We start from the raw sequence: 23,481 nt of genomic DNA, 5'->3' as shown, positions 1-23,481 counted from the left end.
TTTTTTAAAAGATTTTAATAATCATAGTTGCTTCTGGTGACCATTTCTGGAGACAGCTGAAAGAGAATATATAGATGTGAGAATGAATAACAAAAATTAGCATTTATATAGCATCTTTCATTAGCAGAGCTTCAAATCACCTTAAAAACATGAATTAATTAATCTTCACAGCACTTCTCTGCAATGGATAAATTGTTATAATCCTTGAAGTAAAGTCATTTGTTTAAGGTTACAGAGCAAGTGCATAGCAAATCTGGGAATAGAATCTTTCTGTCCTTATCAATTTTATGCCGTCTAAAGAGACAGTAATGTGCCTGAACATTAGCATGAGAGTAACTTTAAAGTTCATTTTAACCCTTGACAGACACTTGGTCTTAGAGGGAATAAAGACATGAGATGGATAAAGTATAGGTGTATATAACTAGCAGATTTTGGAGATAGGACTGTGGCTCATGAAAATAAAGTCAGTGGTATGGCTTTCTTAATGAGCAGAGTGATACGTTGCCAACTTGAGATGTCAACTCTGCTAGACTGTATCTGCAGGGCCAGCCAGTGAGAAAGATGATATTCTGACCAAAGAGAAAGAGCAGAAAGATGACTGGAGTATCTGCATGGAGAGTGGGATCAACAGTAGCCAGGAGGTGACTTGAGTCTTAGAAGATGATGTAAAGATGAAAGTGGGTGAACATGTGGATGACAGGAGGTCTAAGCCATAGCAGTTTGAGTCTTCTTCCCCTCTGAGTGAGGAGGCAACTATAATTATAACCACAGGAATGAGCTGCCTGGAAAGCTGGGAAGGCCAGGTGTTAGGACCTCTTCAAAGAAATAATAAGATATTCTTATTAATTCAGGATGTTTCCTCAAGAGGAGTTGGTGTTCACAAATTACCAAGGTGGGAAGTGGTGGGGGGAAGAAAAGGAAGAGGGTAAAAGCTATCAAGCGTAGTATAGAAGGCAGTATTAGTGAGGAAAAAAGAAGAAAAACAGAAAGCCAAAGAGTTGGTGAGTGGGTGGAAGTATTTATTCAAATAAGCAGGAGGCAACAAAGAAAGTGGGAGGCTCTGCAATCCAGAAAGCAGTGCCAGCAGAAAAGGCTCCAACCTCCAGGGGAGTATGTTCAGCTAATCCCCAATTATAGAATGTAGAAATTTTAATATATGCATGAAGTTTCTTGGCATGAAAGAGAGTCCCTCCCCACCTAATAGTACCTTGTTTCTTTCTTTCTTATAAGGTGTTATCTTCCAGCTTCCAAACTGTATCCACTCCCAGAATGGACTTGTTAAGCATTTCAAAAAATTTTAGATTTTGTTTCCACAATTATGGAATAATTGAAATATGAATATGTAGAATTACTCACAGTATAGCTAGCCCTAGCTATCCTGTTTTATTTTTAGATTAAGAAGAATGAAATTGTTATGAGCACTTGTCATTCAGCTTAAATTAATTAGCAAAATATGTTGAGTGCGTGGTATGCATATAATGTTAAAAAAAAAAAAAACGCACACTAGTTGCCATGGAGCAAGTGGGGGAAGAAAGAAGTCTTGTAGTTCTCAAGCCATTGAGGACTATGAAATATAGCTTAAATCTTGGATTGGGGTTCTACTTATTTTTGAAAAAAATATAGGTATATATTGTAAGAATATAGGTCAGTATTTTTGAATCATTGGAACACTGGTATTTGTTCAACAGCTTGTAGCTCTTAGATCTGATAATAAGCATTGCCTCAAACATGTTTCCAACTTATGTGCATGTCCTGGGCCTCTATGGCACATGATCTATTATTCATCCTTCCCCCACTATCACTCAGGGTTGATACAGTGTTCTGTGCCTTTCGCTTCTGGCCCTTGAGAAGATTGCTAATAGGAAACACTGGAGAGAGATTGGAGGTTGAGGAGAAGAGAGAATCCCCAGGATATTTCTCCCCTGCTCTTTCTGCTTTGGGCAGCAACTTGTGGTCTCTTTAGCTACAGTTCCAGCTTCTGCCAGGTGCCTCAGTCCCTGGGCTTAAGTCACTATGCCATCTTTCTGTCCATCCAGCCTAGGGTGGACAGTCAACTGCTAATCTCTGGGTTACCTCATGGTCTCTTACATGGCTTCTCAGCTCCTCTATCACTTGATTCTAGTGAAACAATTTGCTCAAATGTAAATACTTTAAATGGTTTCTGTTATTCTCCTGACAAATCTTGCCTTGATTTTTCTATTAATAAAGAAACTCTTAATAACTAATCAGAAGTAGATAGATTACAAAATGATTTTATCAAAAACAAAGTTTTGCTACTCCAGCTTTTTTGTCCATTTAGGTATACAAGTATATGAAAAATGCTCAGATAATCTCTCAATTTATAAGTGGGTGGAAAGAGCCACCATTCTAAGCTAAATTTTTATACCTCAGTTTTCTTCTGGACATGAATCAGAGAGTTCACAGCATAATGGATTTTAGACGTAAAACATTTTAGCTATAATGCCACATCACAGGCACTTCTCTTACGGCTACTGTGAGGATCGAATTAGATAATATATGTGAAAACCCTTTGAAAATTGTAAGGAGTGCTTCAGATGGAAGGTTGTGTTATTATTATTTCATTACCATTATGTCTTGAATGTCTGTGAAGAGGTTTGAATGCTCTTCTAAATCGATATTCAGGATATTAGACAAAATGTTATGGCCTCACTTGAGAAGTGCGAGACTGTCACTAACAGAAACCGTCATAGAACTGACCATCGTGCAGAACCATCATTTTCTTTTCTAATTTTTTTTTTTCCCTCATGTAGCTGTGGGGAAAGGAAGCCATGGCCTTCTTTAGTGTTTTGGTTTTGCTCCTGGGTTAGGGAATTTTTGTGTCTTTTATGCAGGCACACAAAATTAGTTCAAATACAAGTCATTTCTCAAAATATTCTCAGGTTTCATTTCCATGGATATTTTGAATGGATTTGGAATCAAAGCTTTCTCCTTGAGTGGGTTCATTGCTCACTCTGTACCAAACTTCTGATGGCGGTCATAGTGCCATTTATTGGTCAGTGGAATTTATTCCTTACTGTGAATCTGCTAGTGTCTTGTCCAGCATAATTGGCAGTGACACAATGAAGTGTCTCCTTGAGAAAGGATTTATCTTTCCACCAGACTTGGATATGGGGTGATGCCTCTGTGCATATATTCACTAAGTATTCCTCTGAACAGCCTCATACCATCGTGCATTTCCTTACCTTAAATCATCCTAAGGAATCTTCCCCTTCTATTAGTGATAAGCCTGCATTCCTCTAAATTGTCTAGAGTCTCTTGGCTGTCAACCGATTTGGTTTTGTGTGTAGCTTCTCCAAATTCTCCTGGAGTATTCCTGAGGGGGGGGGGAGCAAACAAAAAGTAAACAAGTCACATTCTTTTGGATTTGTTTTTGGCTGCCACAGTGCAGCTCCTTCAATTATTCATCAATAATTTTGTGAATGTCTACTATTGTACCAGGCCTTCTGCTAGATGCTGGAGACATCAAAGTGATCAAAGCAGATGTGGATCCTGCCCCTGTGTTGAACAAACCCTATGGAAGAGAAAGATAATTAGCCTTTAACGAATGAATCATCTAGAACAGTGTGTACCGTGCTGAGAAATAACTGTGGAATGTGAGGGAGACTTCTTTAGATAGATGGTCTGGGGAGCCTACTGAAATATAAAGAGTGGAGCAATGTTGCAGGCAAAAGAAACTGCAAGTGCAGAGGTCCTGAGGTAGGAAAGCGCTTGGAATATTCTGATTGGATTAGAAGGCCTGTGTAGCACAGGGAGGGTGAGTTCCTTAAGATTAAGTAGAAATAGAAAAAAAAAAAGAGAGAGAGATTTTGCACAGCTTTCTAAAGCAATGGAAGCAAATGAGGACTGTCAAGTAAAATATCATGATCATTTCTCCATCCATCCCTTTAGTGGCATGGAAGACAAAGGGTTAGGATCTAGTGGTCATGGGAGAGAGGGTGGAGCAGAATGCTGGAGGACAGCTAGGAGGCTGCTGAAGTAATCCATGCAAGAGATGAGAGATGCAAGTGGAGAGGGCAGTTGGATCAAGATATATTGTGAACGTGACAGCTGACACTTGCTGATGGATTTGTTGTGCATAATGAGGGACAGGACAGGATAAAGGGTAATTCCTCAGTTTCTGACTTGGCCAACTAATAGATATCCAGCTTTTTCAGGGATGGGAAAAACATGAGGAAGAAAGAGGGTGTTTGGAACTGAAAAGATGGTATTTAAAACAATGGAATGAATTATATTATCCAGGAGAGAATATGAGAAAAAAAGAGAACTCAGGAACTCAACAATTAGAAGGCAGGGAGATGAGATAGAGCCAGCAAAAGAAAATTGAAAAGGAGTTACACCAAATAAAAGGGGGGAAAAGGGCAAAGCTGACAGATGATGGAGTGTTTTGATGAGGAAATTATTAACTTCCCAAAGCTTCTGGGAGACCAGTAAGTTCAGGACAGAAAGCTGACCTTAGAAATTGGAGCTCAACAGAGACAGTGACAAGGAGAATTTTAAAGGAATGTTGAGAACAGAATACAAGTTAGGATGAATTCTATGTGGGAAATTTAGGAAAAGGAAATAGTATAAAAGAACTGAAGAAATTTTTGTTAGCTACTATGACAAAAAGTTTATTTGTATCAAGTTATTTGGTAAGTTGGAGATATATACACAGGCATTCTTATCTTTATAGAATATTTTACCACCACATTGGCTTATTTTAAATTTTTAGGTAACAGTTCTTCAATTACCAGCTTATCAGAAACATTGTTATGACTTGATCACTTTTCTTAGTTGATTCTCATAAACACATAACCATTATTTCTAACCACTTGAAATAACATTCCAGAGATCTCAGAGGGACATTTGAATAACATGTAAATCAGTCATGGTTTCCACAAAAAAACTTGTTGACTCTCCAACATACTGCCTGCATACCAAGGGTGAAAACAGACTGAAATTGAACAAAATTGAGCATTCTGGTTCTTGCATTGCATTATACCACCAATTTTCCAATGCTAGATATATTTTTTTAAGGTAAACTTTTTAAATTATATTTTGCAATAGGAGGTGATGTCAGCTACTCTGTTATTGTATGATTCCTCATAAATTCTGTCTTAGAATGTTTTGTAAATTACTTTATTCAATACAAATTACGTATATCGCCATCAGTTTTTCTCTCAAATAACTATCATATAGATATTTTTTCTCCTTTAACTTTTACTTGTCAGTTATGTCTTGATCTGATTACCTTGTTTTATGTTTAGAAATCTTCTCTGTCCCACTGCTTTCAGTCTTGAATTGATTTAGTCCTCTAATGTTTTTCGTGATGAGTTCTAGGAACAATCAGCAAAATACCTTAGGCACGTTGGCTACAAAATATTACCACTGAGCAGTTAGTGAGAGATGGTGGAGAAAATGCAGGGTTTGGAGTCAGAAGATCTGATTGTGAATCTCAACTCATTTGCTTACTATCCAGGTGAAGTGGACAAGTTATTTTTAATGCCTCTGGTCCTCAGTTTTCCTCATTCACAGAATGGGGATAATAAGTAATACTTTCCCAACCATCCAACAGGGCAGTTTCCAAATGTGAAAGCACTTTATAGGAGGGTGGGACACATGGTCAGTATTGTGAGGATATGATTAATATTACACAAATGTTTAGGTCTCCCTTGGGTTCTGAAAACGTGCTACATTTTTTTTCCACTCTCTAATCTGTTTGTCTTCACTCCCATTTTTAGGCTCTCTTGACTGAAATCATTTTGCTTCATTTGTTCCTTTCTTAGTCTAATCCTTCAAGACTGCTAGTTCTGCTATACCTTCATGTTAAAATTTGATTTCAATATAGTTAAATAGAAGAGAGAGAGATCTATTTGTAAGAGTATAACCATTTTCTTTCCCATATTTCACAATGACATAGGTTGACATCTGCTCTAAGAAGCAGACTCTCTCTGGTGGTCTAGATTCCCATCCTTTGTTCTGGCTCCTAAGATACGGAGCCTTTAGCAACATGAATTCGTCAATATTTCCAGTTCTGAGGCATCACAGTTTTGCATTCAGAAATGAACAAGACAGCATATGGTTGTTATGACCTTTGGCAACAGAATTCCTCAACGTGTGCAGTGGCAGGGCCTCTTACTCTGCAGTCTGGCTGAACCTTTTTCATAAAATTTCACTATTTAATTTTCAAATGGAACACAAAGCTCATGACTAATGTTCTATAATAATTGCTTAAAACGAAGTGTTTCCATGCTTGGATGTTGCTGTATTAGGAAAGGATTTTGCTTAACGTATACTTAGAAAAAACATGGCCCGCTGAGTCACAGTGCCAGGAAGGTGAAGCATGCAAGAGCAGAATGGAAACACTGACATTTAGTCTCATGTGAAGCGTGCCTCAGAGCCTCATTTTTCTACAGAGCAGTTAGCTAACAATAGCGGCAGGAAGATGGCCCAGAGGGCTGGGGTAAAAGCCTTCCCACTCACTTTTCTCTTTCCGGGATGTCACCAGGGCGAGGGTAGGGCAATGCTAGAGATAGGGAGCAAAGCGAGATCAACATCCCAAAGTTTCCACTTAATAAAGCAGTCTCCTGGGTACTCTCCTTGATTGTACTTGAAGGCTGCGTTTGCAGTCCAGCTCCACCCAAATCAAATTATTTCAGAACTGTTAAACAAAACATTTATTTTGGTACATTACCTTCTATCTATTGAAACATGTATTTGGTTGTTAAATAGGGAGGTTCTGGTTCTACAGTAAACATTTTAACTCAAGTAGCAGAAGTTTAGTCCTATCTTTCAATAAACTACATGAGTGCCTTTTACAGTCTCTGCTAATGGCCAACAGTTACAAGAGTCTCCCACTTGTCTTGGATGTGATTCCCTGTTTAGGTCACTGAACTTAAGGTTAGGAAAGCAGAAGAGGAAGAAATAAGACAGAAGAAGTTTTGTCTCACAGTTTAAATATTTTTTACAACTGCCTGAATATTGCTTGATTTGAATATTTATTATTTTTTTCCAAAATATACCCCTCCACACACACCCCAAAAGAGCAACCCTATATTGGAATCTTGCTTTGTTCTCTAAAAATTTGTAGGGTCCTTTCTACATTTACCAGTCATCTCCTTCTATACCTAATCATTCTAAGATGCCAATGACTTCTTGGAGCAGATGCTTAAGAATACCTTCCTGACAGTAATAATATCATCACATTAATTTCATTTTAATTATGGTGATTGATTTTATCAGGTCTACTGCCTAATTACTAACACACATTATACTGGATTTAGGAACTGTTTAACAGAATAGAGCCATAAAGAAGCTCTGTGCGATTTTTATGTCCACATTGTGCTGGGGTGTGAACTATTTGTTGTTTTACTAAATTAGGATAAATACTTCAATTCCTAAAGAACAACTAGCAATTAGAAGGACTTCCCTGTCACTGAGGAGTATCAAAAACCAAGAAATGTTTTGGTGAGACATAGAGAGCTTTGGGACTTAAGACGCGAGATAGAATTTGGTAAAAATGAAGTCTAAAGGTTGGTTGGTGGAGAGTCTTGAGAAAGCTAATGATTTTTCCTACAGTTTTTAATCTTTTGTGTCTATAAAGTAGTTTTGCTGTAGAAAACCTAAAGTCTCCTTGAATATTGAAATTCTGGTGTGAATTTTCATAGAAAATTTCTCCTCACTGAGAAATTAGGTCAAGATGAGAAAGATGCTCTATTTCTATAATCTTCAATTTTAAAGGAAGTTCAAAGTGAAAATAGAATAATGTGGATGGAATAGTTTGAAGTCATAAAAATGTTCATTTAGTCTTATGTGAAAGAAATACTTATAAAAAAGCAGGATTATTTCATTGAAAAAAAAGCAGGATTATTTCATTGAAAATAATGATTTTCATTTTATTTTAATAACTAAACTTTTTTTGATTTTTCTTTTTCTTTTAAACAATATCTAACAGAGAAGAAAATCACGATATTCAGACCTTGACTTTGAGGTAAGTTTCTAAGATTTCTTTTATAATTTTAATTACTTGAACTCAAAATTAGTATATAATTAAACATATTACTCTGTTCTAATTGTTTTAAATATATGCTAAACTGAGATTTTTCCAGACAAGAAACCATTTTATAAATGTTAAGGTAAGTGGGCAATTCATGGTAAGGGTAGATCTTGGTCAGGTCAGTTTGTTGAGAGGTGGGAATGTCAGTTTCCTGATTTTACTTCAGTGTTTACTTATAGAGAGCCTGTGAGGATGCTTTGGCTGGTGAGCTAGGCTTTCTCTGGGCCTTGCTTGCTTTGCTTGCTCTGATTCCTATTATTTAGATTCTCTGTGGAACATTGTAGACTTTTTGTTGGTTCAATGTGCTCCTGTGCTTAGTAAATGCCTTTTCACAGATGTAAACAAGATGAAGATGTTCATTTTCCAATTCACATTGAGTTTATATTGATGCTGTAATATCGATTCAAGAAATTACTGAAATCATATCATTTGAGCAGCTTATGCTAAGCACAAAATTAATGATGTTTGAGCATCACACAAAGTGCACTTATGCGTCTTGATAATTGGATATGATTCATAGCCTACTGACATAATTGGATAGAATACATATAAATTTTTCCAGCATATTTGTACTGTTATGATGCTTACATAGAAATCAACACTCTTAGCTTATATTCCTAAAATTACGGAAGCTTCTCAGAACATGGAAACTCATAATTCAATCATTTCATTTATATAAATGAATGTTGTAGCTCAATAATGTACATCAGGTATCAAAACTGAGACTTAATTTTTATTTACTGCAGTGGTGACTAAGCTCTGGTTTTACCCTGAATAGAGGCTTAGAAGAAAAACTGTTTTTCAGTAATATATTTGTACAGGATACAAAGTATGAAAAAGAATCTGGCCTCCATGATTAGTGGCAATTAGTACTGATGTGGCTCAATTATAGCAACCTGGCATGGGATAAACATTTGATTATATCCTAAATTTTTAGGGCATAAGTATCAAGAATATAAATTCAAAGAGAATATTTTCAGCAATCTTCATTGTTAGGTCCTCTAGTGCCTTGTAAGGGACAGATATGTTAGTGGGTTTTTTTGTTTGTTTTTCTATTTTTCAGGTAGCCAAAATTAGAGGATTATACTGTGTTTTATTTAGTCTTGAAATCAGTAAGTTGTTAGGTCAATACAAAGGCAAGGATGTGGGGAATTAACCCACTAGATTATCAGTGATAGAATGTAGTAAAAACCTAGATCAAAAATTAAGCCTCAGTGCGACCAGCCAACATTGTGTAATCTCAAGCACTGAAAAGAAATCTAATCATATTGTGTCATCTGAAGCATTAGAAAACTTTTTTCATCTATTTTCTATGGCAACTGGTAGATTCCTTAAACTGATACTTCTTCTTGTGGTTAGTATTCCAACATATAACCATGGTATTTCAAAACATTTGCTGATAACGGAGAAATGTTGCAACATAACAAGCCTGGTTATTTTCTTTAGCTCTTTAATTGCTAGTAATTGCATGATTGCCATAGGCATCAAAATTGGGGGAACACAATTTTGAGAGATTGCTTCATCTTTACAAACCATTTATTACTACTCTGCTTAGTCAATGTGCAACTAAAGTTCTGTGGCAGATACCTCAGAAATTGTATTCAGAAAATTGCCAGGTTTAAATGTTGATGAATTTTAATATAAGCAACTATAACTTGTGGATGGTCCTCAAGGAAATTCCAAGGTGTCACCTTCCCCCTTAATTCAGGCTGCAGAAATTAAATTTATTTATGTTAAGCTTCCTGATACCCCCCTACTCCCCACAAGCCAGTTTAGGCATTTTGCCTCTGACAAACTTTGCCTCCTGGACTCCTGACTGCATATCCCCTACAGGCCTCATACATTCCCAAGTCTATACATGATAATTATATTCTCTCAACTCATAGATGCATAAAACTCTGTAGCTAAACCCTGCTTATAGCCACCTCCAAGAAAACAATGCATTCCTGGAATAAATATAGCTAAGTGTTGACTAGTCATAAAATGGTGGAACACTGATTCATGCTTCCTGGAAAGTATACAGAGAATACTACAGTGATATTTCTATGCTCACATTCCTTATTGGATTTTTATCCCCAGCTCCAAGCAGAAATCTGGTATATAGTAAACATTCAATAACTTTATTGAATGAATGATGAAAAATTAAAATGTTAAAATTGCTTTAACAAAAAGTTATCAAACACTTTATCTAAACTGAGGCAGAGAGCAGTATAGAAAATGGGCAACTATGGAAGTAATACCTTAAGATAATCATATTGTGTTACTGAAACCAAAGTTCACGTGCTGGAGGCTTCTAAAGGCTAAAACTCAAAATGTCAGAGTTTGGAGTAAGGAAAGGTTTACTGATCAAGAAGGCACCGACAGAGAAAAGGTGGGAGAGCTAATGGTGCCTTAAATCCATCTTGCTTGCTGGACTAGGTTAAGGGTTTTTAAGGGGCTGGGAGGAACAGGTATGAGGAAATGTTGGTGGGGTACGTTTTAATTGCAAGACGCCCACCCTTTACAGTAAAGAGGTGTCAATACTCGATTTTTATGGACAAGGGACTCTGGTTTTAAATGGGTTCTGGTGTTCAAGTTCTGGTTATGTCCTGGCCCTTTGGTGCAGAGCGAGGTGAGGGTGAGACTTTGGTTCCAGGTGCAGCTAGAGGTCAAAGTTCTCTCTGCTCGTACTTTGGCAGCCTGACTTACGGTTTTGGTCTGTTGACTCTGAAAAGTAACTCAGTATCTCATTAAATAGAATAGGACCATTTTGAGCTGGTTCTGTGGTTACAGTTGGACTTCACCGATATCCACATCACATGTAACTCAAAGAGGTGAATGGCAGGTAGAAATTCTAGGAGGAGGAAATGGCATGATGGTTGGCTAAGGTATGATATGCTCAAAAACAAGTAAACGTCACTGAAACATGGGGTCTATGGAAGAATAGAGGAAGTAATTTAGACACCTATCGTGAAGAGCTTGTACTCTAAGGGAGGAACTGTTACCTAATTTGTTGCTGAGAACTGCTGAGGCAAAATTTCTGTTTCTGTGTTTTACTGAGGAATGATTTGCTCGGATCTGGGCAAATCTAGAATGAATGTGGCAGTAATAAGGAGGAGAGATCTGGATAGGGTGACTGTGGAGGTAGAAATACAAATTAGAAAGTGAAGAGTCCAGGGAAGAAGTAATGAGAGTCCACCTTCTAGAAGTGGTGGGATAAGAGGCGACACTGCAGAGTCACAATCTATGGAGTTTGATCCTTAACTGAACATAGGATAAAAGTGGAGGGGAACAAGAAAAAGATGACTCTGTAGGTCTGAGTTTCTACTAGTACCATGAGCAGATCCAGGGAAATCAAAGAGACATCTAGATAGGATGATCTGCATTTTAATATTTTAGGGATTAAGATGCCTAATGTGATGTTTTATCAGAAATATTAGGCAGGTAGTTTACAGTTTCTGTGGAGGACAAAGCTCAAGAAATTCTTAGGAATGGAATTACAAACACCCTTTCTGCAACTGTAACAGGCATTATTATCTACTTCATGTTAAAATATATAGATATAGATATTTATTTTGATATTATCTACATATAGATAATATATAGATATTTATTTTGTATCTTCTCTTCCAAAAATATGGGGATAAACTTTGTCACATTGTTCCATTAATATAAATGTGATCTTCTTTGTTATGGTTTAGTTGTGTTCATAGTGATATAAAACCAGTCTCTCATAAACACCTTTGAAGTTGCTAATGAGCCCTACACATCCAGCAAACCCTTTTTGCTTCTCAAACTGGGATGAGGTGATGGAGGGCCAGGGCACAAGATGGCACAGATCCAGGATAATCAAGGTCTACCTTGGTGGGGACTTGAAATTTTACTGGAAGGTTTTGGGAAACATAGCCAAGTAAGATAAAATATTATTTTATATTAATTTTATATCACTATGAACACAGCTAAATCATAACAAAGATTATCTCATTTATATTAATTCCTAAATATAAAGTATATAATTTCTAAGAAATGTCTTCTTGATAATAGGCCCTTTCCTGCTTTGTCCCCGACCCCCAGCCATCGGCGTACTGGGGAAGAAAATGTTTGAGCAATTCAGTCCCATGTTACATCCATCTCTTCTATGTTAGGAATTTAAATGGCTGCAAAATTATTTGTAGCCAAGAATCCTTTTAAGCGACAGTGATAAATAAATAGAAAAATATATATTCCTTATTCAGTTTTTTCAGACCCTTTGTCTCGTTTTTTTGTTTGTTTGTTTTTTGTTTTGTTTTTAAGCCCAGGGTGTTATATGTCTCCAAATAGAAACATATTTGAAACATAAATGATACCATAATGTCAGGCAGTTCAAGAGGCTATGTGGTCTGTCTTATGGATAGAGTGGGACTCTAGCCAAGGAAAGGTATATGAAACATCCCCTTTCTACAACACAGTTTTAAGAATCAAACATAATTTCTGCAGTGTGTGTTGCTTCCTTAACATGAGTTTGGGCATTCATTTCAGACTATTCATTTCACCATAGTATTCCACAGCCCACCCTGGCTGGAAGGCTCATATGCAAGCAGTAAAGAAAAGAAACAACCACAGGTTTAGATTAGTAAATGTGGACAAAGGCAATATAGGTGTACAAACTCCTAACACTGAAAAAGGTAATTCAGGCAAAGTGCTTTTTAATTCTTATCAGCACACGATTTCCAGGCTCCATAATCTAAAGTTTCTAGTCAAAAGATTCTCCAACTTTTTCTAACAGTTTCTCTGTTGCTAAAAGCCCATATCTAGTAATGTCTATCTTACCTGTAATTCAGACTTAACGAAATCCCAACTCTGTGATACAGATTTCTGAATTTGGAAAAGAAAACCTCCAAACTATTTGTATCAAACCTACCGACAGGTCTTTTATAAGCCACGAGTATGGATAATAAAGGACCACAATGGGATCAGAAGGGGGAGGCAGTGTTCCCCCTGGGGCCAATAAAATGAGCCTACCTTCCAGTGGGAAGACCTCTTGAATAGGAGGTGAGATTGCTGATGGCCTTCTGTGTTGCAGGCATGTTCCCTGGCCTAGGTACCTATGCCATCTCATTCATTTATCCCATCCACATTTATCCAACACCTGCTGAATGTTAAACACCGTCCTAGGGGTCAGGGATACCAAGTCACTACCTAGGATGTGTTCAGACAAAAGATATGAAGACCAGCCTTTCAAAAGATGAATGCAGTAGTAGGGGATAGTTGCAAGATGATCACTGTCCACAGTTTATGGATTCACTATAAAAGGCACCTAACCCACCCTAGATTGTTTCATCTTTTCCATGTCAATAGGCATAATCACAAACTTGAATAGTCTAAAAGAGGATGCTTCCTAAATGTCTGGGACACATCTAATATAGCACCATGCCAAGAGAACTGAGTTTGGATTCAGAGTGTCCACCAGCGCTTTCACCATCTGTGTGAGCCTGGGAGCTGCACTTAGCCTCTTGAGCTTCAGTCTCCTAATCAGTGAAGTAAGATAATGACTACTACCTCCCAGAGTCATCCTGAGGATTAAGAAAGATTATAATGTCTACCATTTCTTAAGTGGCTCTTATCTGTGTACTCCACTGATAAGTGATTTATATCTTATCATATTTTGAAGATTTATGATTTAAATCTTCAAAATAACCCTACAAGGTTATTTTGACTACTGAAACTGGGGGTCGAAGGTGATTGGATTTTTGTGCCTCAGACCACACAACTTGGAAGTGATAGAACTGAGATCTAAATCCAAGTTAGTGCGGATCTAGCACTGTCAAGATTTATTTAATCTAGGAGATCGCCTGCTAAGTGCTCAAGGCATCCATGAAAGCACATCCCAACTTACTTTTTATCTAATACCAATAATTAAAACGCTGCAAAGTCTGCCTCCCCTGAGTTACAAAGATAAAATGACACATGAGAATCCTATGGAATAAACTATTCATGAGGCAATATTTTTGTGCAGTTAGGTTGCTGGTCCTCTCAGGATGGGGGTTCATACACAGCTTCAAAAAATGTGAGTGATATTATTCTGAGTGGAAGGGAGCATTACCAAGCCTTTATCTTTATTACAAAAAGTACCTGTAACATGTGACAGGAATTTAACTAAAAGAACCTGAATTATATATGTATGTATGTATATATATGTGTGTGTGTGTGTATATATATATATATATATATATATATATATATATCCAATTAGAATATATTTAAATAGAAAATCCATATGAATTATAGTTTTATCTTTATAAGGTTTTATAAAACTGAGTTCTAATTTGAGTTTTTCCACAGAAGTCAATTTCTTTGGGACACAGGATATTTAAGTCCCAAAAGAAAGAAAAAGGTAAACATCAGTAAAAATCTGAAAAAAAAAAACAGCCAGTCCCTCTATCACTGTTATAACACCACCATGTGTTTTCCTTATCACAGTTCTAATTTAACATGTTTTTGAGTTATGTAATTAATTCCTCTGTCCTCCATTATACCTCAAGGTATGAGAGGAAAGGAACTCTACGAGATTTTGCACACCATTATTACTTCACATCTAGCACAATATGTGGTTCTCATGAATATGTATTAACTGACAGAGTGAAATGTCTTTAGAGAAATGTCACTAGTGTGATATCACTCCTACTGCACCCTAGCAGAAAATAACTATATAATAAGATTCACTATCATGAAAGATACTAGAGTCCATATTCTAACTATAGTTTTTTAAAAACACAAATCCATATTTTATTCGTTATCTTAGGCCCTGGTACTGCATGGGAATATGTGCCTCCCTAAGGATAGAATGTACTGTTTGCCAGTTTTGTAGTCCTCACAATCCCTCCATTGAGTTGTTTATACAAATCCTTCCTCTCGTAAATCTCTATCAGCCTTCACTAGTCAAATTATGTTTGCCTGGTGTTTCCCTGTAAATCCTGCAAATCTGTTTCCTGTACTCTCCCCAAAACTGATGGGAAGTTAATCGTTCTATAATTGCTCTCTATGCTTCATGTCCCCATCATGAGTAATGTTGCCATGTTCTCATCCTTAACCGCCTGATTCATCAACAGCCAATTCCTAGAGCTAAGAGGAGCAAAGATGAAAATAACCTGGTTGTAGCAAGACTTAAAATGGCAGAATTCTCTCATGTAGAATTCTCTCATGTAAAAGTAGGCTAATGAAAATAGAAGAAATTAGCTAAAGAAAGTATTACTGAAAGATCCATTAAATATAAGAAATTAAAGTTGACATAAAAGAGAATAAGGCATTTTAAAATATGGTGAAGATTCAATTTGCATTTCTCTTTTGCCTTTTTTTTTTTTCCTGAAAGCTAGTGTTCTCCACAAGTATATTTTAGAAGAAAATTGGGCATTGTAGAAGTTCCCCCAACGATACATATCTTTTTCAAAACAAATCCTTAGTTTTGAAAATATTTGGTAATTAAAACAATATACCAAATGCACAAATTCTAGCTTAGACATGAATATAATATACCTATGCCATCCACATAGTACGTTATGAAGCACATACATTAAAATATTATAAAATCTTACACAAATACGAAGGCTCAATCTTGGAGAATCAATGAAACACTGTATTTTTAACTTCTTTTTAAATGAAACACTGTATTTTTAACTTCTTTTTAACTTGTAAAATTTAAAATTGAGAAAAGGTATTTTTCTCCTTTTAAATAACACTTGTAAATACAGGGGATTTATTACCATACTCCTCTTTGTTTGTGCTCTTTTAAATTCTCTTTAATATGAAAAGATTCAGCCCATGTTACTTAGTCTAAGGTCATTTTTATTTATGACTCCATTTGTTGAGTTATGATAAAGTTGGGAGAAATGACAGCACCCAGGGAAAAGAGTATTAATATATTTGTGTCTGCGATTTTAGAAGCTCACCAACCACACAATTTATGCTATGACTCCTAATTGTTAAGATTCTGTACCATCTTGTGAACAAATATATGAAACCTATGGGTCATATTTTCTTTCTGCAAAGCTCAATCAGTATTCACATGGAAAGTACAAGATTTTAGATCTTACATACATTTCAGACACTTTAGAGCTTTGAGTCAGCCTTAAATGGCAGGGCCTGGGATTTTGCTCCCCCTTTAGTACAGTCAACTAGAATTTTAGTGTTTATAGAAATAAAACATTAAAAAGTAATATTTCCCATACCAAACATTGAGAGACTCGGGTGCTTTAAAATCCAAAATTTTAAACTTTTTTTTTATATTGTAACAATTTCTGTAAGACAATTTTAACTCTTAATGATGAAAATCTTACACAGGAATGACGGCTACATTTTTAATGCACCCATAAGAGAAAACTATTTTTTGGTGATCTTGTAAGTAGAGGAAAAAGCCAATTCTTTATGTTCAAGAAGTGCTGACTATAAATAAAGGATTTGGTGCAACTCATTTGCATTTGTGGCATCTTTTGGGACCGCCTGGTTCCTGCCAAACTTGATTTCCCTTATTAGTAAGGCAAACATATTAAATTTCTTTTTTAACGCATAAATCAAATTAGAAATAAGAGCCATCCTATTCTCTCTTGCAGAAGGTCATGCATACAAGGAAGAGGCACATGGAACTATTTCAGGAACTAAATCAGAAATTTCAAACTTTGGACAGATTTCGGGATATACCAAATACAAGCAGTATGGTGAGTATGCTTTGTTTCATCAGTGCCTAAAGAGACATTAATGATGTATCATGTAAGCTATTAGCTCTCCCCTCCAGAGCTCCTTATTGTCTTGGGAACACAAGAGTATGTCAGTAGAAAAAAATGTGACCCCCAAAATGTACTTTGGTATGTGCTAAGAGGTAAATTAGGAATGACAGAATCTTTAAGCATTTTTATTCATACTTTAGATGGTTTCATTTATAAGCTTTAGTTGGAATTAGTTATATATCAAAAATATGTTGGCTTCACCTGGCTCTTTTATCATCAGAATTAAATGTTAATTCAAATATCCAAATGAATAACTAAATATTCCCATTTTCTTTGAATGCCTGGCATTTTAAGATTATAAAATGTAATTATGTATGTGTATGTATATGTATATACACACACTTCATTATATAATTATATATATATATATATATATATATATATATATATATATATATATACACACACACACACACACACACACACAATTATATATATAATGAATTATTACCTGAAACCAGAGTGGTAGGTTATGTCTCCAGGAGATTCACATTAATACTACGGGGCTTTGATAGTTGGTTGTCCGTTCTCTTCTCATTCATTCAAACTACCACAATCCTAGCATATGACTTCATCAAATAAAATAACATTTTGCAGTTACTGGGTGCATGGCACAGTCACAGCTCCAAAGAAAGCTGCATAATTATTTGTGAAAGCACCCGACCAGAAGTCTAGAAATCAGTATACGAGTAGAAAGCTCAACCAAGAACTGTCTGTTCTTGAGCAAGTTACACAACTCGATTCCCAACTCAGGTTTCTAAAGTTCAGTTTTCTCCTAAATTGAGCATAGAAAACAGTAATTAATATGTGCTTCCTTCATACCTCACAACACAGTCCAAAGTGAGTGGGGCACTTGAGAGGGTAAGAAGCTGAGATTGAGCTCTAAGAGAAAGAGCAGGGACAGACACCTGACACCACTTCTTTACTCCCAATATGGTGCTTTTTATTTGCCTCCTGCCTTTGCAGTCCTTGGATGAACCTCCTCCTCCTCTCAACATCGGGATTCTGAGACACACACACAATATCGCTATAAGGTACATAGTATTTAATCACCCTCTAACTCTCGTAATTTTTCTATATATCCGTTATGAGTCTTAGTCCTGGCTTCCTGATTAGTGACATTATCTTATCAAGAGTAAAAATTTATGTATCTTTATATTTTCCTTGTGTTCCTCTCAGTACTAGTACAGTGCTGGTTATGATGAGTTATCAGTCAATGGCTGCACTTGATTTAATGTGTGTCTATGATAGTTAAATCTGCGTTTGTTAAATGAAGATTATAAGAAATACTACCGTGTTTCCCCCCAAAATAAGACCTAACCAGACAATCAGCTCTAATGCATCTTTTGAAGCAAAAATTCGAAAGATCTTATATAAAACCGGGTCTTATATTATAGTAAAATAAGACTGGATCTTATATTAATTTTTGCTCCAAAAGACGCATTAGAGCTGATTGTCTGGCTAGGTCTCATTTTGGGGGAACCACGGTATACACTTATAGCTCTTAGTTGGTCTGTAAATACTTTGTGTGTATATCAATCTCTTCCTCCTCACAGCAGGACTCATGCATTATATGTGACCACCAACACAATGCTAGGCATGTAGAAGACATTTATATGTAGTGAGGGGTCCTTATCTGCATCCCCAAATATTAAGCTGTCAATTGTTAGCAGGCAACTGAGAATCGCACCATTGAGATTAGACCTAAACACCTTAGCTACTCATTTTGGAATATCAAAAGCTAACATTGAAATAAACTGGAGAAACCATATTTGTTTATAATAAAAGGGAAGGATTATGTTTACAAATCTGAAAAGGTTATGCAACAGATACAGCTGGCCGACTGCTATGATATGATTGTAATTTCCCCTTGTTGTATGGTCTGGCGATTAAATCATTAATGGCACAAATATTTTTATCTGTTTCCTGACAACCAAAATAGCCTACTTATTACCCCACATTTCTGTAGCAGCATGTCCTTTCTAGAAAAAAAAATTTGTAAATATTTACTACTTGGGAGGTTAGGAATAGGGAGGGGAGAGTTGTCATTGTGACTTGACTATTGTCCTAAATATCTGAGAACAGAAAAAAAGTTTCTTATTCAGTTTTCATTCATAATGAACATACAAGTGAGTCCGTTATCCTTAATTCAGTCATATAATTCATAGTGGCATACTGCTACAGAAAAATTGCATGATTGGGTAGAGAAAGACATTTTCAAAATAAAAATCTCAATAAAGTCTTCCCTTTTTTTGGTTACTCTCATAACATCTGCCTAGCACTGCACATGATGTTAATTATGTAGAATTTGGGGACTCAAAAGCAAACCAAAGACCATTTAGTCCATTTCCCTGCCTTCAGGCAGGACATATAATCACACTACAGAGTAAAGGTGTTGTTATACCCTCTTGTCACACCCAACCCTATGGGAAGGTCAGGAGCTTGTGGGCACCATCCCCTGACAGCTAGCCCTCCTTACTCCCTGCAGACCTTGTCCCACTCTGATTGCTGGGTGTAGTAGTTAAGCACCACTAAAGCAGCACGCGGCCTCTCACCTAAAGAGTGTACACACATTTGTGAAGGAGAGTGAGAACCACAGTTCAGCTGGGAGTGCCGCGGGATGCCAGAGGAGATGAACAAGGAAGCCAGCCTTACTAATTCATCACCCACTAATAGAACCTCTCAGAAATTTAGTCATGCACGGGCAATAATACTCTTTGAAATTAGAATCTAGATATTCTGACAGAGTTTAAAATCAGCCTTTTTAGTTTATGGATCCATGGTGCTTGATCATCAAAATATAAAAGGAAAATCACACCTACTCCAAACATAATGGAACCCCTATTTTCAAAGCAAATGACCTAACACTTTACATATAAGGAATCCTTTTAGGATTGAACTAATTGAACTTGCTGTCAAACTAAGGATTCTCAGAAAGCTCCTGTAGACACAGCCCTTATCTAAGATGGGTAAATAATCCCCTCTGGCTTGATTCAGCACAATGCACACCAGTGAACATTTTAGTTAATGATTAATATTTCAGGTCACCGTAGTTCCTCCAAACATTCAACTATTCCCCATTGCCTACAAAATAAATTCCAAATTTTGTAGCCTGGCATGCCATACCCCTCATAATCTGGCTTTTAATTCACCTCTGCATGTTTTTTTCTGCTGTTTTGTTGTTATGTCGAATAAAATAAATTGGTCAGTGTTCTCAGAGTTGTCCCACCTCCATGCTGTCTGCATTTCTACTTCTTAGTATGCATGCTTATTCAGCCACCTGACCTCCGACCATGCGTATGCCTTCATGACCAAGCCCATCCTATGCCAGCCCTAATATCACTATTCTCAGTAAGGTTATGTGCTCTCCACAAAAAGAAGCCATATCTCTACCCTCCTCTGGAGCCCCACAGTACATTTCCTGGATCATAGACATAGATTTATCCATATATTTATACCTCTATTTAGTATAAACACTTTCATAATGACTGTGATTACTACACAGCAAGCATTTACTAAATGCCAGGCGTTATGCTAGGTCCCTCCACTTTTTTAATTTTTGCAGCCCCACCCACAAGTGGGTAATAATCTGCACAATTTGCCAACTCATTTGACCTACAATACTAAAAAAGCATATCTCTGTTTTACAAATATTGAAGTTGCGGTTCAGAGAAATTGAGTAAATTGCTCAAGGTTCTATTCATATGAAATGGAACGACTAGAATTTGGACCTGCATGTAACAGCCTTTAAATCTTATGCTCCCCAGTGGACCATACTACTTTTCCATATTGGATTTGTCACCTTATTCTCTGTAGTGCCTTATATGATGCCCAGCACAGAGCAGCTGATAAATATTGGTTGAAGAGAGGAAAGGAAGGAGGGAAAAAGAAGGGGAGAGTTACAACACTAATAGAGTTCATGTGATTTTAGGATATTATACTAAATCAGAATGAATCCCCTGCACATGTCCTAAAGGTGAACTTTTCGTTAAATCTTTACTATTAGCTTTGTTTTTTCTTGTATGTCCTCATGATTAAGGCTAATAAGTGCTAACACCATCTAATATATTGAGAATTTTAGCAATTTAATTTCTAGTTATGAATATTTCTATAGATTTGTCCCTTTTGCTTATCCATACTTGAAAATGATTTTTAATATACTGAGTGGAATATTGAGTGATTTTTATTATACTGAGTAGATAATAATTCAAGTACCTGTTTTATGTTCCTCCCCCCAACTGGTTATAGTTAGTTAAAGGCCAGAATTTGGGATTGAGGGAGGGGTAAACGATACATTCAACAACTACAGTTGTTTTGGTTTATTTTTTTCTAAGGAGCGTTCAGTCATGATTTCCTTCTCGATCTTTGATGTTACTCAGCTTAGTCTATCCCCTTGAAATTCCCTCATTTTATAGAAATCTTTAAACAACACTTATTTAAAATAAAGCACGTTCACTGCTAAATCTTAGCAAAATATCAGGCTATAGAAACCTCAAATGATGTCTCTTGTTCACTTATTGAGCACCTACAACATGGAAGGTCTGGGTCAAGTCATAATGAGGCAAATTTTAAATCTGAGGTGATAAGAGGGTGTATACTGTGAAACATATGAAGGAATCGTGGCTGATTGACTTTTTTCTTAAAAACCATGATATTGCTGGATACATTTTCAAAAAGCTGTGCTCTTTGGAGGGAAGAATGATGTTCACAAAATTAGTGCACCACACAAATATATAGAAATTTGTGGGGAAGGCACAGTATAAAAAAAAGAATAGATTACATAAAAAGAACACAGCAGTGTTTTAATATTCTAAAAAGGATAATTTTTTGAGGAAAACTAAACTAAAAAATTTAGCTTTATGAAATATGGCCAGTTTGAGTAACTTTTTATTATAGAACATGCCCCACCCATTACATGTCCTGACCAGGGATAAACAAAAATCTTGGCCAAAGATTCTGGCAAATACCTAAATTTTCTACATTTAATTTTTATGGTAATTTAGTGCGCCTTCCTATCTGAACATACAGCTATACTTGCGCCTTCCTATCTGAACATACAGCTATACTAACATTTCACAAGATGCCCAAAACAAAACATCCGCTTTGCCTTCGTAATATTTTTACTTCTTTTGATTGCTAGAAAATGTTAGGATAACTTAAAGAAGGTGTTCATCAGTTTGTTCAATGCAAGAAAACTGAAATCAAAATCATTTCCTGCAGCTGGCCACAATTTCAAATCATCCCTGCATCCTATCAAATGGATTAAAGTTACAAACACGCTCTCTTCCTGGAAACTTCAACACCAGTCAATCCTAGTCATCAAATAAATGACTCTCTTCCACTCTCTTCTGAACAGGAAAACCCAGCACCAAACAAGAATCCATGGGACACTTTCAAAAATCCCAGTGAATACCAACATTACACCACCATCAATGTCTTAGACACAGAGGCAAAGGATGCTTTGGAACTGAGGCCAGCGGAGTGGGAGAAGTGTCTGAATTTGCCTCTGGACGTGCAAGAGGGCGACTTTCAAACAGAAGTTTAACAAAATCAAAGTGGACTGAGATGGAGACAAAATTTATTGCTCTGACACTTAAGACTCGAGAAGCCTGACATTTCTATCTGGACAGCGTGACTATCCTATGTCAGGACCTTCCCATGTCAAATGTCAGTGGTGTTTGCGTGTGGTAACTTCTCCCTAGTCAGTCTAGTGGAGAGAGGACCAGGTGTACAGTTCTGACCATCCTGTGTTGTAAGTACCCGTGGAATGGATTTGTAAGGTAATCTTTATAGATAAACCTCAAGCAACGATTCATGTTGTAACCGCTTCATATGGTTTAGTTTTCAAAAAACTTCACCATGAAGCACAATGTATATATTTATGCAGTTTTTAAAGTTTATAACAGTCTGTTTGGCCATTACTACACTTTTTACTTTATAATATAAAAGCAAAGTTTTTGTCATTAAATGAATGTTTGTTGAGCTACATTCTTCATTGCTTTAAATGCAATAAAGTAATAATCTCACTTTTATATGAATAATATATTTCACATCTTTATTATTGCAGTTTTCTCTAGAAAGCTCTGAGTAGCTTTCTCTGCTGCAGCTGTGTATAAAATATTTAAAATGTTGTATGGTGTAAATAAACTTTTGTCTACATATCAGTTTTTTAGTGCATTTTATTTTAGATTTGTTGAACGGAAATTTACATATTTATAACTTTTTTTCCAATACAGATACTGAAAATGTATTCATGGTTTTAATAGCATACCGTTATTACTCCTTTGAGGCTAATGATTTCTCAAATGTAATACTAGGTTTGTATAGTGCTTCTGTATTTTCTACTCAAACACCATTTGGAACAATGTACCATGTAAATGGGGCTTGTCAGAAACCTGCTGCCATCATACTCTTACGTAAATATTATGTGTTTGTTTTTTTTTTTCTATCTTGTGGCAAAAAGACAACTAGTAGAAAACAGTAAGTTCCCATACAAAACATAATACAGGGAAAATGTTTATTATAAGTAATGAAGTTCACTGCATGTTTCACAAAAGAAACTACTTGTACTACAGTTCTTCATAAAATACAAAAAAAAAAAAAAACTTATTCAGGGTTTTAAGAAATCTGTATATTCTCAAGCAGAGGGAAAAGAAGAGTGGGTGTTATTTGGTAGTTGCTTTCTCT

At 36.2% G+C, this 23,481-nt stretch overlaps 1 protein-coding gene across 6 annotated transcripts in view; it reads left to right on the top strand.

Annotated features, from left to right (window-relative positions):
• The window catches only part of ADGRB3 (adhesion G protein-coupled receptor B3), a 679,308-nt gene extending 656,350 nt beyond the window's left edge, over nt 1-22,958 (top strand). For 4 of the 6 annotated variants that reach the window (XM_081037440.1, XM_081037439.1, XM_081037435.1 and 1 more), the window contains 3 exons: nt 7,955-7,990; nt 16,621-16,725; nt 22,151-22,958. In XM_081037440.1, the coding sequence (XP_080893566.1) occupies nt 7,955-7,990; nt 16,621-16,725; nt 22,151-22,339 (330 nt within the window). In that variant the 3' untranslated portion in view covers nt 22,340-22,958. Of the gene's footprint in view, nt 1-7,954; nt 7,991-16,620; nt 16,726-17,760; nt 17,829-22,014; nt 22,121-22,150 lie in introns of those variants that run through there. The other 2 variants (XM_081037437.1, XM_081037438.1) reach the window with 2 other exon arrangements.
• The last annotated feature ends 523 nt before the right edge of the window (nt 22,959-23,481 follow it).

Source organism: Rhinolophus hipposideros (genome assembly GCF_964194185.1).
Source record: "Rhinolophus hipposideros genome assembly, chromosome: 3".
Classification (NCBI taxonomy): domain Eukaryota; kingdom Metazoa; phylum Chordata; class Mammalia; order Chiroptera; family Rhinolophidae; genus Rhinolophus; species Rhinolophus hipposideros.
This window is presented reverse-complemented; position numbering and strand designations above follow the sequence as displayed.